Source organism: Cavia porcellus, unplaced genomic scaffold (assembly GCF_034190915.1).
Source record: "Cavia porcellus strain 051 isolate PalLab524CR breed Dunkin Hartley unplaced genomic scaffold, mCavPor4.1 scaffold_27, whole genome shotgun sequence".
NCBI lineage: Eukaryota > Metazoa > Chordata > Mammalia > Rodentia > Caviidae > Cavia > Cavia porcellus.
Window position 1 is genome coordinate 4,994,132 of NW_026947510.1, and position 17,942 is coordinate 5,012,073.

At 49.1% G+C, this 17,942-nt stretch overlaps 1 protein-coding gene across 1 annotated transcript; it reads right to left on the reverse strand.

The window, feature by feature from the left end:
* Positions 1-227: 227 nt before the first annotated feature.
* Positions 228-17,815, reverse strand: Efcab12 (EF-hand calcium binding domain 12). The gene is given in 11 exon segments (XM_013145007.3): positions 228-493; positions 495-635; positions 1,002-1,058; positions 2,316-2,472; positions 2,918-3,131; positions 4,038-4,195; positions 5,667-5,826; positions 9,106-9,279; positions 10,578-11,035; positions 14,626-14,739; positions 16,248-17,815. Coding segments are annotated over 11 exon segments (1,947 nt in total). The 5' UTR covers positions 16,453-17,815; the 3' UTR covers positions 228-384.
* Positions 17,816-17,942: the final 127 nt, after the last annotated feature.

The following is a 17,942-nucleotide window of genomic DNA, read 5'->3' on the forward strand; positions in this document are numbered from 1 at the left end:
AGTCTCCAGCCTCTTAAACCCCAAGAGTTGGGAGCAGGAACACAGAGGCTTAGCCTTACAGTGAGCGACAGACTGCCAACCCATCTCATGGAAGTGCAAGGCTCATGCCACCTGCAGCTTCCCATGGCTCCTGAGTGCCCAGGGAAACTCCCCATCCAGGGTCACAGAGAAAATCCCCACTATATGCCCCAGGCTCAAACATGAAGTTATAAAGGCTGGAGCCCAGGTCATGTGAGAAAAGCTCTTGCTGTTTTATTTGCAAAGGCCAAGGCCAGAGGTGCGGCAGTGACACTCCTCTGGGACAGGGTTGTGGGGTCCAGCCACCCTAACACTGTGTCTTTGACCTGGCTGGATCCCTGCCATGTCATGGTAACACCACCCAGTCTAGTTGATGGCATACACTTTGGGGGAATCATAGTAAGCTTGGGTCATGTAGTTCTCATTCCTCAGGGGCCACCAGCGGTCAGGGTGGTAGGTGGCCTGGTAGGCATGGCTGGATGCAACTGAACAGTGCCAGGCTCCGGTCAGTGGTCTCTGAGGGTAGGCAAAACCTCAGCTTATCCAGCAGGTGGCCTGGCCAGAAGGCGTTGGGATGGGTTCGCTGGAGACCCCCATGTCTCCTCGCCTTCAGCTTCCTGGAAAAAAAGAAAGACATGAGACGTCACCTGGACAGAACAGGCTGGCTCCTTGTTATCTGTGACCTGTGGGCAGTGAGCATGGGACACTTCTCTCAGGACCACTTCCCTAGCCAGAACCCAGGGCCATGGGCCTGACCCAGCAGCTGTCTCTGAACCCCAGGCTTGAGAGTACATCCCAGATTATCACTGTGTCAGGCCACACTTACCCTGGAGCCACAGCCGTCCCATGGAGAGGCCAGAGGGTGTCATGGGATTCACCAGATTCACCCCTGCACTGAGGTTTGCACTCCTCACTCCCTCCTTCGCCTCTTGTGCTGGGCTCTGAGCCCTGTCCCCACCCCCCATCCTGATGCTGCTGCCAACCTGGTAACCTCCTGGGTCTCTTTAGAGGGTGTCCTCCTGCTGTCCAGTGGTGCCTTCCTGATGGGAAGGAAGAGGGGTACCATTAGGAGCAGGTTGGGGTGTGGAGCCCTGGGAGCAGAGATTAGGCCACCTTGCCATCAGGCTGAAGGGAGCACAGCAGTGAGTGCCCGCCTGTGCCCGAGCCTACTTCTGGCTTCAAAGGTTCTTTGCTTTCTTCTGTGACTCTTGGGTGGAACCTGGGCTGCTCAGACACCAGGTAGATGTTGCCCAGCTGCATCCTGAGCCTTGGCCTTGACTAAGCAGCCAGAGCACAGTGTCCATCCTGGACTTCACCTCTCTGTCCTCCTCAGGAGGACACAGTCCTGTCCTGGACCTGCCCACCTCCGGGTTCAAAGAACCCAGGCAGGCACCATGGCAGAGAGGTGGTCACAAGGACAGAGGCCCTTGAGTCACCACCATTGAGCACCTGCCTAGCTTTTCCAGACCAGTGCCTCCTGCCAGCGTGGACCAGCACAGGGATACAGCACATGTCCCTTATCCAGCTCTCGCTGTGCTAAGTATTACAAGGACGTGGCAGGAAAGAGCTTGATGTCACTGGCTGCATTTTATATCTGTCTCCCTTAGTACCCTCAGTTCTTTTCTTTTCTTGTTCTTTTAGTTTTGGTTTTTCAGACAGGGTTCACTTTGTAGCCCAGGCAGACCCTGAACTCACTGTGTAGCCCACACTGGCCTTGAATTCAGGTGACTCCTGCCTCAACCTCCTGAGTGCTGGGTGATGCCCAGCTCCTCCCCTGTAGTTTCTAACTCTGCCTGGTGCTCTTGATGACTCATCCCTTGTCCTATAAGTCTCTTCCACGATAGGCATCAGTGAACCTTCTCAAATCCCACCAGTGCTATTTATCCGAGGCATTGCTGAGGCCCGGGAACAGAGTGGCCTATCCATCCACCTGACACCTATGTCACGCAGCCCCATTCAGTCGCTCTATGCATTAGGAACAGGTCCAGTGGTGCTACCCACTTGGAAGATGATGATTTGGGCCAGAGGAGGGTAGTAGGGCTGGAAAGGACTATCCCCACCCACAGTTAGGACCATGACTGTGGACCTAGACTAGGGCCGGGAGCGTGGCTGTGTGTTGCTGAGGTTAGTGGCCCCGAGCTAAGACATGTGCCATGGTGGGAGGTGCTGGGGCCACCATTCCAGATGACCAGTGGGGGCAACAAGCAGATAAAGGTCGCCAAGTGGCCAGTATCCCAGCCAGAGCAGAAGGGACAGTGGTGAGTGGGCAGTGGCACTAGGACACAAGGATACTCAGCTTGTTACTCTTCTGGGGCCCCAGATTTGGGTCTTGCATCTGTTGTTTGGCCAGGTGTGGGGCCAGGGCCCTCCAGTCTGAGTAGAAGCCACCAGGCTGCCGGATGGGGCGCACTTGGGTATCCTGCAGGACGATCTTGTCCCCTGGGTACAGCAGTGCTGTGGGCATCAAGAGGACAGGCTCATTGAACCCAAGACTCTGTTCCTGGACTTTGGAGTTGGTGGGGACTGTCTTATTAATAAATTCACATTTTTGCTAAAAATATTTTTCTTCCTTATAGCTGTGAAATGTCCTTTTGGTTTTCCCTAAATTACTTTTTCAATAATAGTGTTTGTATGGATTTAAGGGGTACCGTATTCTCCCCACTCCCCCAGACAGGATCTCACTGTGTAGCCCAAGTTGGCCTGGTGATCCTCCTGCCTCAGCCTCCTGAGTGCTGGGGCGGCAGATGTGTGCCTCCACACCATGCTGCATCAGTGATTTTGGGGGCAGTTATTCCTACCAGATCAGCTTCTCAAAGACAGAGAACCAGGCCCTTAGCTACATGCTCTGGAGTGGGCTCAGGGCCCTGAGTATCTGGCCGCCTCCCTGCTTCCTCCTTACCTCGGGTGAGGACATCCTCTGTCACTGGCAGCCCTGAGGCCGCGCACTGCCTCCCACAGCGCAAGTAGAGCAGGAAGCCATCCCTGCGCGCTGCATCCAGCAGTTCCTGGCTCTCGCCAGGCACCGTGGACGGCAGGCAGTGCTGGTCCATGTGCCAGTCCCCACTGCGCACCAGGCGGCAGCTCTCCGTGTACTGGATGGAGGGGATGGGGAGCTGCGGGGAGACAAGGCGGGCTCTCAGAGGGGCTCCTCTTGGGCCTCCACCACCTCCCCTTCCTCCTTCCCTTTTGTGTGGTACTGAGGAAGCCCAGGCTTTCTACCACAGAGCTATATAGCCCTAGACTTTTCTGGTTTTAGGTTTTCATTTTCAGACAAAACTTCACTAAGAACCTCCTGCCTCAGTCTCTCAAATAGTTAGAATTACAGGCATGTGATACCATGACCAGCTCAGTTTTTTTTTTCTTTTTTAAAACAAGGACCAAAAAATCTATTTTAAAACTTCTCACACCAAATCAGCAAGGTGCAGCCTACAGGTCAAACCTTACCTGTCACATGCTCTCCTAAATCAGTTTGTATGGGATTGCAGCATTGTGGCTGTGTACATGCGGTCCACAACAGAGCCTAGCACTTGCAACAGAGACCAGGTGGCCTGCAAAGCCCGATGTTTAGTTTGGTTTTGTGCAGTTGGTGCAGGACAAACCCAGGGCTTTGAGCCAGCCCAGCCCTTCTGTGATCTGTGCACTGTGGAGCCATGTGCCAGGTTCCAGCTGTGAAAAAGGTGCAGCCCTGGTCTCAGGACAAGATGTCCTAATTAAAGAACACCAGCTAGACATGGTAGCACATGCCCATCATCCCAGCACTCAGGAGGCTGAAGCAGGAGGATCACCAAGAGTTTGAGGCCAGCCCGGGCTACATAATGAGTTTAAGGCCAACCTGAACTGCATAAGAAGCCCCTGTCTCAACCAAACCAAAAGTAGGAAAGTCCTGATTAAAGAACAGGCTGGGGAGGGGGGTGGATTCAGCACTTTCTGAGTCTGATCATCTTCCATATCCCAAACCCTGGTGGGGCCAGATGTCCCTGTCACAGGGATGCAGCCCCTCCTACGGTCCCGGCTGTCACCTTGAGCTGCCGCCTGCGCTCGCGATAGTGCTTGCCTACATCTTCCATTTCCTCCAGTGTCAGGGGCCGGGCCTCGGAGGGCACAGGGACCTCGGGCACCGTGAGTAGGTCCTTCTTGTATGGCTGCAGAGACACTGAGCTCTGTGCCTGGATGGAACCTGGAGTTGGAGGGAAGAGACACAGGCCAGAGGGACACAGGGGCAGTGGCTAGTGTTCTGTCCCGCACCTTTGGGTATGTTCCCCACCACCTGCCCCATCCATCTGGCCACCCTATCTTCCACTGGCACTTGCAGCTTCCTATCTTTGGCCTCCACAGAGTGTCCCATACACCTGGGAAGCCCTGGCCACCACCCACTACTCCTTCCATCCAGTGGTCTTCAGGAACTTTCTGCACATGAGACACCCTTGGCTTGGTACCTGCAACCAGGGGCTTTGGCCAGTTCCTGCTATGTTCCCAGTCTCCAGAAGTGTATCTGGAACATAGTGGGTACTCAACTATCTCCCAATAAGCCAGGAGTGTGGTGCATGCCTGTAATCCCAGCACTTGAGAGGCTGAGGCAGAACAATCACAAGTTTGAGCCCAACATAGGCAGTTTAGTGACATAGTGAGATCCCGTATCAAAAAACAAACAAACAAAGAAAGCATCAGAGCACACATAGTCATGCAAAGGACTCCAAAACAATACTTGGCTTTGAACTTGTGGGTTTTTGAGACAAGATCCCATTATGTAGCACAGGGTGGCCTCAAACTCACAGTGATCTCCTGTTTCAGCCTCCCAAGTGCTTGGATGAGAGGCATGGAGATTTATAGGACAAGCCATAATGAGCCTGGATGTGAAAACCTTCTGGGAAGTGGGCCAAGGGTGCTGCCTGCCTCTCCTCAGAGGCCACTCCAAGGTGATCACAGAGCTCCTGCTGGGAACCATGAGCTCCAGAGTCCTGTCTCCACTTCATTTGTGAGTGAGCCCCTCTAGCACAAGGAGCCCCTTAGGGAGGGCAAGGAGCCTCCAACAAGTCCAAGGTTAAATTCCTGTTAGTCTGACCGATGTGGGCAGAGCAACATGCATTTCATCTAGAAAAGCAAAAATGAACCAGGCGTGGTGGCACACACCTGTAATCCCAGCACTCAGGGGGCTGAGGCAGGAGGATCATTGTGAGTTCAAGACCAACCTGGGCTACAAAGTATGAACTGTATACTAAGACCTTGTCTCAAAAAGACAAAAAAAAAAAAAAAAAAAAAAGCAAAGATGTGCTTGTGCTGGGGACAGAGCTAGAATGGATGGTGAAATAGGAACGTGCTGCACCCTGTGCTGGCACTTCACCCTCAGAGCATTTGTGAGCCCATTTCTAACATGCCACTGTGCTGGGTCTGGGTAGGAGACGCTCCATAAGCACATGGCTTGCAGATGAGACTTGAGCTATGAACAACCTGTACAACGGTACACGGTAGCCCCTGTTCTTATAGACCTGACAGGAGAACACCAAGCCAGGAGGCTACAAATGCATTCCGATTCTGTCTCTGAACAGGAAATGCTTGCTAGCTCTTTATCCATAACATGTAAATTAATAGTAAGAAGGCCTCAGACCACATGCTGGGCACGTGTAGGCCAGGGCGGCAAAAGGACGCACCCTTGTATGTGGTAGGCGGTGTGCTTCTTCTCAGCTGGGCTAGAGACCACTGCTTGTAGGTGATAGCCAGTGACTCTACGGTGATTTCGTGCTGCTTCCCGAGGGAGCTCAGGTAGATCACCACATCCTCTATCTCCTGATGCTTCATGGGGACTCCCACCTGGAGAGGACAGAAACCACCAAGCCAAAGTTCCCATTTGCCCCAGGCTGGCTGTCCTGGCCCCATCTCCAGCACCCGCTTCACCCTCCACCTTTGTACTGGTAGTTCCCTTCTTCTGCCTACAAAGTCCTATCCGTCCTTCACAGCCCAGGGCAGATTTGCCGCCATCTTTACAGTCAGTCATTGGCTCTCACCCCACTGCCTACAGATCTCAGCGCTGATAAGGGTTATACCACATGTCTATCCTCTTTGCCCACAAGGAGCATCTAAACCTCCCCTACCTACAGTGAAGTATGTAGTTTCAGATAAACTCTACACTTCATTTCTCTAAGCAACTCTGAGATATATGTTTGTCAATGATACTGACCCTGAAGGAAGAAAAGCCTGCAGAGGATTGAACTGCATCCTTCTGTTTCTTTAGACCAGAATCATTGCCCCCTGGGCTTTCCCTAAGAAAGTTCAGGATTTAATATTTCATCTTGCCAGGCATGGTGGCTCATACCTGTAATCCCAGCACTCGGGAGGCTGAGGCAAGAGGATCACTGTGAGTTCGAGACTAGCCTAGGCTACAAAGTGAGCTCAAGGCCAGCCTGAACTGCATAACAAGACCCTGTCTCAAAAGGACAAAAAAAAAAAAAATTTCATCTTTTTAGCTGTGTTGGTCAAAGACTATTTTGTTGTTGTTGTTTGAAGTGTAGAGTGTTGTTCATGTCTCTAAACATCCTAAAAAGTGTGAAAACTGCTAATTTTTTCAAAGAATCATCCAGGAATATACTTATTTGTATTTGTGGTGGTGGAGATCAAACCCAGGGCCTTGCACATATTACGTAAATCCTCTACCACTGAGTTAAAACCTGCAGCCAGAAAACATGATTTAAAGTTGCAAAACACTAGGCACCAGCTTCTGAAAAAGGTTTTTAAAAGTATTTTGTATTCAAAATATATGAAACGTTAATTCATCTCAATTAGGGACTCGTAAGCTTCTTTTTTTTTTTTGAGCAGACTTTTTTTTATTTAAAGAGAAAAAAGAAAGGACATAAAAAAACAAAGCAGTAAAAGGGTACAAGTAATACAGAATTTCAAGAAAAAAAATACAGTAAGAAATCACTAGTTAATAGGTTACATATTGTCTTCCTAGAAACAGTTGTCCAAATTATAAAATTAAAGCATGTAAAGTGGACATTCATACAGTGATATTGGAGACAGTTCCGTTCAGTGATCCAACAAAAGCTCCATAATATGGTTTTCCATCCTACACACTCAAACATACCTGTGGTTATATGCCTTATTACCCTTATCCACCTTCCTTTCCTCTCTTTTTTACAATAACAATTACACTTTTTGGGTTTTATTACTCCCACAGTTCTTATTACTTTTTTTGAAGAGAATAAAACCAAACGTGACTAAGCAAAACAGAGTCAATTAGAACAGAAGAATGGGATAGTACATGATGCAAAAATAGAATACCAGGTGATAAAAGTGGTTACCATTATGCCTCTTGCTATTTTTAAATTGAGTTGCCTATATCATCAGGTCTAATATAATTGATCAAAACAGTACAGAACAAGACCAATAAAACCTACACTGGAGACCTTACAGGACTTCAAAAGAAGATAATAGTCAAACCATAATGGGCATCATAGTACATCTTATTGCCTTCAAAGTGGTTGCCTATACCCTCAAACTTGATACTATCAAACAAAATAGAATATAGAATAATCAGACGGAACAAGATGGGGAGAGCAATACTGGGGTTCAAATCAGGTTAATAGGAAAACAAAAAAGTTACTATAATATGTCCCGCTATTTTTTAATTTATCTTCCCCTTAATTAAAAAAATGAGAGAAAATAGATTAATTTTAAAAAAGGGTGGAGATTGAGATAAAAGAGGACATTGTAACAGAACAACACAAGTCAGAACCGAACATTTTAAGCATCATTGTGTTTCACCACCAGATAATCTAACATAATAGTAGTCGCCATAGTGCCTCTTTCCTTGAATTATTTGAGTGTAACTTCGTATGCTATAGCATCAAGCATATCAAGACAGTGTGAAGCCACTCAAGAGAATGAAAGAATTACAGGGTATTTAGAACCAGTTAATAGAAAACAAACAACAGTTTCTATATTATCTCTTTGCCTATAAAAATTTTGTTTATACTATTGCATATAGTGAAATAGTAAGATACAACATGTTAAAACCAGTGGAAACATATGTACCACAGCTTGATGAGACTTCAAAACAAGATGATATTAAATCAGCACTAGCTTTTATGTTGTGTTGTTTTCTTCAAAATAGCTATTCGTACTATCACAGATACTAAAATCGAACAACCCAGGTTAAAACCATTGCAATTAATGAGTGAAAACATTATATGGCTTCAAAGCAATATGACTGGGAATCATGATTACAACATACTCGTAAGCTTCTTAAATAAAAGACTATAGTGAGTATTTCAGGGTCCTTTAATTTGTATTTTTATTCATGCCTATTTGTAGTGCACAGAGATTATAGTCATCAAGAGGGAGCTGGTGTGTGGTCATAGAAATATTTTCCATTTATGAGCCATGCACTCTCCCCCTGAAGCATGAAAATAACTGCAGATAATACGAAGATGACTATGGGCTGTGTTCCAATAAAACTTTTTTTAAAAAAAAAAGAACAGGAGGCAGGTTATGCAGAGCACCTGAGATGTAGTTTGCAGACACCCCGCTGGGCCCTGGGAGAAACATTCTATACCTGTCTGGGCAAAGAGAGGCACTACTTGCCATCTGTGACTTTTCCTTGTTCTCTTTCCTGTGGTACTGGGGCTGTATGTGTGTGTGGCAAAGGGATGTGGCAGATGTGACAGCAGGGCTGGATTGCCAACTTCACTTCTCAATGGATTTACCTCATCTGGAGGAGGCAGGATAATAATGTTGTGGGCTCAGCACCAGGCCTGACACAGGTTCTGGGTCAGATGTGAGACTCCTGTGTGAGTGACCCTCAGTGACCGCCAGCACTGGTCTGAGGGGTCAAGGGGACTCCCCGGGAAGCTGAGTGGTTTTAGGGTTTGCTCTGCAAATCCAGCACTCACTGCTGTGCCGTGGATGGGGACATGCCCTGCCCAGTCCTGTGCAAAATGGTTCTGGGGTCCAATTTGGCCACAGGTCCCCCACATTTTCTAATGTATGTCACATTGGTAATCTGAGCTCTGGGTCTACTCTTTGCTGCCCCAGAAGCCAGGGAGGAGATGGAGGGACAGCGGGGTGCAGGACAGCCAGGGACAGGGTGCTCACCGCCCTCAGCGCATTGAGGAACTCCTCTCGGGAGACTCTCTGCTGTGTGCCGTGGCCCTTGGAAAACAGCTCCAGCACCTGGATCTTGCGGCCACGCAGGTAGGCATACAGGGCTGACAGGGCCGGGGGCTTGGGCAGCCGCAGCTGGGGCACCTCTCGCCAAAGGACTCCTTTCTGGAAGAGGTAGGGAGGGGTTGGTAGGGAGCAGCCACAGAGTCAGACAAAGAGATGTGGGGAAAGGCTGGCAGCTGGGAGCCCAGGATGGAGAACATAGAAGGCACTTGCATGGGTACCTATCATGGCTGCTGAGCACACAGTGCTGCCCCTTGGAGCAGGTGTTGCTCAAGGAAACAAGCCCAGAAAACTTGAGCTGACATCACACTCAGCACATCTGTCCCAGGGACCAGTAGGGCCTACAGGCCCCGGTGTCTTATGAGCCCAAGACACACCCACCCTGGAGCTCGGGAAGTCCAGCCTCCTGGCCTCTACTCGCTTTTTTTGAGACAGGGTCTTGTTTTGTAGTTTGGGGTGGTTTTGAAATCACTGTGTAACCCAGGCTGGCCTCAAACTTGAAGCAATATTTCTGCCTCAGCCTCCTGAGTGCTAGGATTGTAGATGTGTCTACCACACCCAGCCAGACCTGTGTTTAACTCAGGTTACCTTCCTCTGATGTCAGCTTTCCCAGAACAAGAGAGGTTTCAGACTTCTGCATAACAAGATGTCCCAGAAAGCTGAGGAATGGGTCCTGGCCTCTGTGACACTGTGTCTGTGGTTGGGACAAACCTTTGGTCTCCTTTGCCCTTATCCATCACAGGCAGGTCTTCCTTTTGCTCCCAGCTCCCAAACCATGATCCTCACATGGCCCAGGTGCATGACCCCTGTGCCTCACAATGCAGACTTCCAGGAATGTCTCTCCTGGGATGACTTTAAGGTTTGTCCATGGCCAGTCTGGACAGGAGGGAGCAGACCATCCTGCCCTGGAAAAGCTGTAGATGACTATGGCTCTGGGCCAACATCATAAGGCTCTGAGCCACAGTCACCCAGCTAAGCTGCTCCCAGGTTTCTAAGCCTCAGAAACAGCTGTGTGCAACAATAAATATTTGTTGCAGGGGATATAGCACAGCAGCACAAGCACCTCATTGATAAGTGTGAGGTTGTAAGTTCAATCCCCAGTACAAAAAAAAGCAAACAATAAATATTTATTGCTTTCAGTCATTATTGTGGGATATTTGGCTTTTGTTGGGGGGGTGGTATTGGGAATCAAACCCAGGACTGCACTAAGTTAAATCCCTGGCCCACTGTGGGGTATTTGTTACGCAGCAGTAGCTGACAAGTATACCTCCCTGTTCAGGCTTCCATTTGCTCCTCTGTGAAAGGGAAAGAAGCATCCCCATCCTGACCAAACCACAAGAACAAAAGGATGAAGCATGTTTAAACCTGCAGTGTGATACTTGCCCAGTGGGACCACTCACCTTGGTGGCTGTGGTGACCTCTGCCTGGCTCATGATCTGGACCTCTCGCTCCTTATGAAGCATGCGCAGGACTTTGGCCTCTAAGGGCGAGATGCTGGGCTTGTTCTCCAGCCACCGTGCCACATCATCCAGGGCCTCCAGCTCCTTCCGCAGCCTTGCCCTCTGGTGAAGCCAGGCCACTCTGTCCTCCAGTGGCCCAGGACTGTCCCCAAGGTCCAGGCCTCTGAAGCTGGGGACAGGTGGTGGGGGTGGTGGGGGCTGGGGCATTAGGTCCACAGGTGCCTGTCCCTGCCGGGGCCTGCCCTGGGCAGGCACAATGAAGATCCGCCGGCGGCTCTGTGGCAGACGGAAGTTCTGCTTGAACTGCTTGAAGCAGTGAGCAATGACAGGTTCAGGATCAAAGGTGGGGACCACACTGGCGCTGCCGTTCTCCTTCAGAGTCTCAGGCTGGCAGAACCCTTGGGAGAAGATGGGTAAGGTAAGCTCCTTCCTGGAAGAGGATGGAAAGGAGCCAGGAAGGGAAGCATTTTGGCACCAGGCTAGGCATCAGGGCCCAGTCCCCAGCTGGACTCTGTCATGGCCATCTAACATGACTGGCACTCCCAACAGTGGGCACCAAGGTAAGGGCTTTGTACATCTCCTTAATTGAATCCTCCTCACCTCCATCCCCCAGTACTTATTTTTTAAGAACTGAATCTCACTGTGTACTTCAGGCTGGCCAATCTCCTACCTCTGGCAGCTCATAGCTTGTAGTCAACTGCCTGCCTCAGTCTCCCAAGTGCTGGGATTACAGCTGAGTGCCACCATGCCTGATGCAGTCCCCAGTGCTCTTATCAGCAATCAGAAGAATCTTGTCTACTCTGTCTGATCACTCCGACAGCCCTATTCTTGGAGTGCAGAGGCTTTGGGGCCAGAAAGCTCTGCCATGAGTCCAAGCCTCCAGCTCCCCGGTTGCATGTGCTGGCTCAAGTCACTTTCCTCTCTTATGTCAGTTTCTTCATCTGTAAAGGGGACATCATGAAGGGACTTTCCTACTGGGCAGTGGGGATGTTTAGAATCAGTCAACTTATTTGTGACTTTGTATGTAAGAAATGTGCTACTGATAGCTGAGTACTGTGGCATACATACCTATAATCCCAGCACTTGTGAGGCAGAGACAGAAGGATCAGGGAGAGTTTGAAGCCAACCTGGGCTACAAGAGTGCATTCAAGGCCTGCCTGGACTACGTGGTGAGACTCTCAAAAAACCAAAACAATGAAAGTGGTTTTAAAACAAGAAGAGACATTCAACAGCACTGGTCATTCGAGAGATGCAAATTAAAACAACAGTGAGATTTCACCTCACCCCAGAAAGAATGGCTAGTATTAAGAAATCAACCAATAACAAATGCTGGAGAGACTGTGGGGGAAAAGGAACCCTTCTTTTCTGTTGGTGGGAATGCAGGCTGATGCAGCCACTGTGGAAATCAGTGTGGAGATTCCTCAAAAAACTAAGATTGGGGACTGGGGATTTAGCTCAGCGGCATAAGCGCCTGCCTTGCAAGCAGGCAGTCGTGAGTTCGATCCCTGGTACCGATAAAAATGAAAAAAAGAAAAAAAAAGATGAAAAAACTAAGATTGGAGGTCCCATTCAACCCAGCTATTCCCTTTCTGGGTATCTTCCCAAAAGAATTAAAAACATCATACCACAGTGATATATGTGCACCCATGTCTATAGCAGCAGTTTATAATAGCCAGATCTTGGAAACAACCTAAATGCCCATCCGCTGAAGAATGGATAAAATGATGTGGTGTCTTAGATACTTTTTACTCATCACTGAGACAAAATACCTGACACCCAAAGTTAGGGAAGGAAAGGTTTATTTCTTACAGTTCTTGGAGGTTTCAGGCCATACTCAGTTGGCTCTAAGGCAGTGTGGTATTGCGAGGCTGTAGTTCATGGTGGCTGCAAACAGCAAGGCAAGAACCAGAAAGAGAGAGGGACACACCTTCCTCCCACCATGGGATCCTGGCTCCACCCCTAGGTGGGTGTAGCACTCACACCACCAATCGGAGCACTAGACAATGAATCAATCACAAATGCTATATTTGGTGGAGTCTACAATTCTGAGTCTTGGAGACCCCTGACATAAACCATAAAGTGGTATTTCTATATAATGGAATACTATTTAGCCATAAAGAATGATGAACTGGACATTTTTATAGGTAAATGAATGTACTTTGAGGTCATAATTATTAGTGAAATAAATATGTCATGTATGTATACACATATTGCTTCATTAGTATGATAAGGAATAAAAGATGTATTTTGTCCCAGAGAGAATGACTTCAGCCAAGCAACAACTCAGGCCACATCTGCCTTTAACTAACCCACTGTGAACCATTTTTAATTGACTTTTGAATGTTTTTAAGAAATTTTTTGGTATGCTCCAAGGTTTGGGTTTTTTGCATGTGGATATCCAGTTGTTCCAGTATATTTACTGAGAGTACAATCTATCTCCACTTAATTGCTTTTGCTTTTGCCAGAAATCAATTGTCTGTTATGTGAGTATCTATTTTGGGACTTTGTATTGGTACTTTAGTGGTTTGTCTATCTTGACATCAATGCTGTTTTGTCATGATTGGTGTAACTTTGTGATAAGTTGTGGGGATTGGGGAGGGTTGGCGCTCTAATTTTATCAAAGTTGTTTAGACTATTGTCTTTTCTATTTTTACAGAAACTTAAGAATTAAATTTTAATCTTTATGAAAAATGATATTGGCAGTTTGATATGGGATTGTGTTTTCTGATCTTTATTATTTTCTTCTATTCATTTTTTGTTTTATTCCTTTTATTTTTAATTTCTCAAGGGAAGATATGAGGATATTTGATTACTTTCTTCTTTTCTAATAAATGTACTTGGTATTAAAAAATAAAAAGTAGACACATAGTATTGCTAGTGAAAATATCACTGTCCTTTCCATCCTAAAATCAAAGTTCTCATGCTTAAAACCCCTGTAGGTCCACAGGTGCCCCTAGAATGAGGCTCAAATTCCTGTACTGCTCCCTCACCCCTCATCCCCCCACCCCCAGTCTCACAATGCCTTGTATTCTGCTCAGGGTCAGAAGATGATGTGTGCACTCTCACTCCAGGAGTGGCCCCTCATATAACTGCAAGACATACCTTCCTACACCCACTTTAACTAACCCATGTGGCATTTGGTCTTCATCACAGCAGGGCTGGCACTGTGCAGGGTGCAGGCCCAGTCAAGGCTACGTGCTGGCCACAGTGCACTGGACAGACCAAGGGCTAGCAGGGTGACAATGTGCCTTTGGGGGTTGGGTGAGTTTCATGGAGTGGGGGATCAGTGTGGGAGTATGGTGTGGTTTTGGGGACCTTAGGGTCCCTAAGTAGCCCTGCACATTGGGAGCACTGTGGTACTGTGTGTGGTGAAGGAAGAGGTTGGTGGGAATCAGGCTGGCATCACGTCGGATGCCTGATTGAACTCCGACTAGGGTGCTCACATGAGCTGTGCTGCTCATCAGCCTTGCTGTATCCACAGGGCCTGCGAGACCCTCAGCCCATGCTCTTTTTAAATTTTTTGTTTTGAGACAGGGTCTTGGTATGTAGTCCAGGCTGGCTTTGAACTCACTATTACAGCCTCAAACTCCCAATGATCCTCTTGCTTCAGCCTTTTGATATGCCAGGATCACAGGCATGTGCCACCATGCCCAGCTTGTTGTTCTGATCCTGGCCAGAAGTCTTAAAATGTGAAATTTATCTTGTCATCATCACGCATTTGAAATCTATGGCTTCTCTGAGCTCCTAGAATGAGCTCTGCCCCCTGCCCCAGGGCCCTGGACTGTGCCCTCCCTCCACTCTGTTCCCCTCCCCCTGGCTCTAGCTCTTTCCTCCCCTTTCCTGGCTCTCAGTTTTGAATTTTCATGTTTGCTGCATCCCTAAGGACACGCTATACCTTAAGCCTCCCATGGTTGAGTACTTACTGGATGGTCTGGTGCAGGTACAGATGTCACTTGCCCACCCTCTTAGAAGGGCCCCTCCCACATACCTGCCCCCAGGTTTCCTCCCAGCTCTTCCATCCTGGGTAGCTGGCAGGAAGTGAGGTGGCTCCTATAACAACACTGGCTGCCTTCACCTGTCTGGGCACACTGAGACTCCGGTCCTGAGAAGGGGAGAGAGGCACTCAGCTTTGCTTACCCTGCTCAGGTCAGTGACTCCACCCACGATGATACTGGTGGACTTTTCTTCTCTTGTACCCCAGGGACACAGAGCTCTCTGCTTAACACTGTAGGTTCCTAGTTCTGACCCTAGACAATCTCTGGTAATACTCAGAATCTGCCCCCAAAAAACACTTGTTCTCATTTTTTGGTGACAGCCTGCAAGTGTCTGGAGTGATTCTACCATTTTTTGTTTGTTTTTTAAATCAGATCTTGTTAGGCAGTTCAGGCTGGCCTCAGTCTCCCCAGTGCTGGGCATCCACTCTTCCTTGAAACTCTGTCTCAGCTTCCAATTCCCACATCTGCCCGAGTTTCAACCCCCAGATGACCATTCCTGGGCCCCTGCTTTCCCTGGGCTTTCCAGGTCTGCACTACTACTCTCCTCTTTGCTGAGTCACCTCCTGTACTCTCATGAGGCTCGGTCTGCCTGGGATGCCATACCAGTACCTACGATGGGGGAGAGGTACCCATTTTGCACATTTAGTTGCTGCTAGAATGTTCCATTTGGAGAGTGCACAAGACCTCAAACCCAGAGTCAGTGTCAGCCACCAAGCCTGAATTCACCTCTCCCTGTGCAGCATTTGGCCCATTTTCCAGGTCTGTTTTCCATACCTGAGAAAGGTCCCAGCACCCACCAGGACCCCCCTGCTGTTGTGGGATTGCTATATCTGTGCTGCTGGTCCAAGTGGCCCCAGCTCTCTGCTGCCCTCTCAGCCAGTCACAGTGCATCTGGCCTGGGCATTGACCAGAGAGGCCCCAGTGCACCTGGGAATGCTGACCAGGGCTGTGGGGTGTCCTGCTTCTCCACTGCACACTCCAGGCTGAAGCCTTGGCCTAATCTTGCACACCTGATGTCTGACTATTTCCAATTCTGTCCTATCACTTCCACCTGCTTCTCTATCCCGTGCTTTGTAAGATCTTCCTTGATCTGACACTTCCACCCTTGAAACCTCCCTAGCACACTTCCAGCAGTCCCCTGAGTACACTAGGCCACCGCGCCGAGGCCTAAAATGCTCTATCCCCACCTCCTTTTGGCCTGGGAACTCCTTTTTTACCCTGTAAGCTGTGGTGTAAGAGTCTTTTCCAGGAAAATGGAGCTGGTCCTGCATACCCCATGCACTCGGGGCACGGCTCAGTCTTGGGCATGGCCAGCATTGCCCTTGTTGCTGAATTCTGATTATCCATTCATCTCTCCCTGTCACCCCCGAGGCTGCAGTGTGTTGACACCAGTTGGTGTGTGAGGCCTCCACCAACAGAGGGACACAGACTCCCATGTTCCCCAAACCTTTCTCTACACGGGGGATGTTTGGAAACAATGTTGTGGCTTCAAGCAAGACAATGGGCCTGGCGTGGGTATCTTAGAAGCACACATGACCTCCCCAGTTCCCTGATAACGCTTTGCCCGGAGGAAACGGCACAGTGAGAGCTCACTAGCCGCAGGGTCCCCTCTTACTTGTCCTGAACACTCTACAGTCAGGTTGGCCCGGGATCCACTGAGCAACACCAAGCACAGGTGAGTCGTAGACTTTGTAGGACTCGTCCATGGTCTGGGCAGGTGCAGGTGCTATGCATGGCCTAGGCGCCCAGAACGCAGCCCCGATCCTTGAGCCCCGGAATGCAGCGCAACTGCAGCGGGTTGCCCTGGCTACGGACGCCATGCGCTGATTGGCTGAGAGCCGATGACCTAGACCAGGGGCTGAGGTAACCTTGCCTTGAACCGCTGCGCTGGGGGACCGTGTTTTGAGATCCTGGTTTTGTGTGGACCGTGGGATTCCGCAGATCTCCACCACGCAGGCCGTGGTTTTCTTGTGCAAAGCACAGGACCCACCCCTACAGTGGCGGCTGTAGGAACCCGGACAGATGCAGGGAGCCTCAGATTGGAAGGGTAGAACTGTGAAGTTTGAAAGATTCACACCAGGCCACAGGAAGGAAGCGAGCCCAGATGCGCACAACTCAGGGTAACTTTAGAGGCAGTGCTCTGAGGGAGGGGGTGTCTGCTCCACAGTGGGGCTGAGCGCTAGACATATTAGGGTCATAGCGACATCAGCATGCGCGTGGTAAACTCTCCCATGACACCAAGCCCGCTCTACCGTGTGACCTTCAATGCTGGGGACTGAAAGAAAAAGCCTGGTGTGGTGCCGGGCACCACCTCATCAAAAACTGCCTGTGTCAACAACACTCCATAGTAAGGAGGTGGTGACTGGTCACAGTGGCCCAGTAAATTCCACACGGGGCTTCGCATGGTCCCATACCCATGATACATGCAAGAAAACAGCTGTCAGTCCTAGAACCCAGGGCAGGTGGAGAGGAAAGGGGCACCTCGGCCAGGACAGCCTAATGAGACCTGAGCTCTGGTCACAGCTCTGCTGCTGGGGCCACCTGCTGCGTACCCACGTGCGGGGCAGCCACCCCACTGGAGACACGGCCTTGTGGGTGGTCTGCTCTGTACACTTCCCTGTGTGTTCTTGTCCATCATTAACCTGGGAGTTCTCCTTCCAGTGAGTCCCCTTTGCAAAATGCTACTTGGATGCTTGCTGAATGGGGTGACAGGTGTGGAGTCAGGGTGTCTTGGGGAGGGGAGGACAGCTGTGGCATTTTCCTGTTCTCTGGAAGCTAACACTAGTTCAACAACAGAAACCATGCTGAGCCCCCACCCCTCATGCAAATTGATTTTTTCTTTACTCAGGATAAGTTTTGTTTTTGTTTGTTTCCTGGTACAGCGATTGAACTCATAATTTCAAGCTTGTCAGCAGGCACCTGTGCAGCTGAGCTAAATCCCCAGCCCTTTATTTAGGTTTTGTTTTGTTTTGTTTTGTTTTGTTTTGAGACAGGGTCTTACTATGTAGTTCAGGCTGGCCTTGAACTATGTACCCCAGACTGTCTTCCAACTGGCAGCGATCCTCCCAAGTGCTGAAACTACAGGTGTGTGCTACCACACACTGCATATGGTTTAATTTTTAAACAAAACTTTAAACTGGTGATTGGTAATTAAGACTTAATAATTTAGAATTTTTGTTTGCTGAATTCTAAGGTGTTTCAGTGCCTGATCTAGAATATCATAAAACAGGACTGTAATGTAAGTGGCATAAAACACCAGAAGAGACCCTGGTAGAGGATCACAGGTAGATACATCTTCAGCTAGATGCTG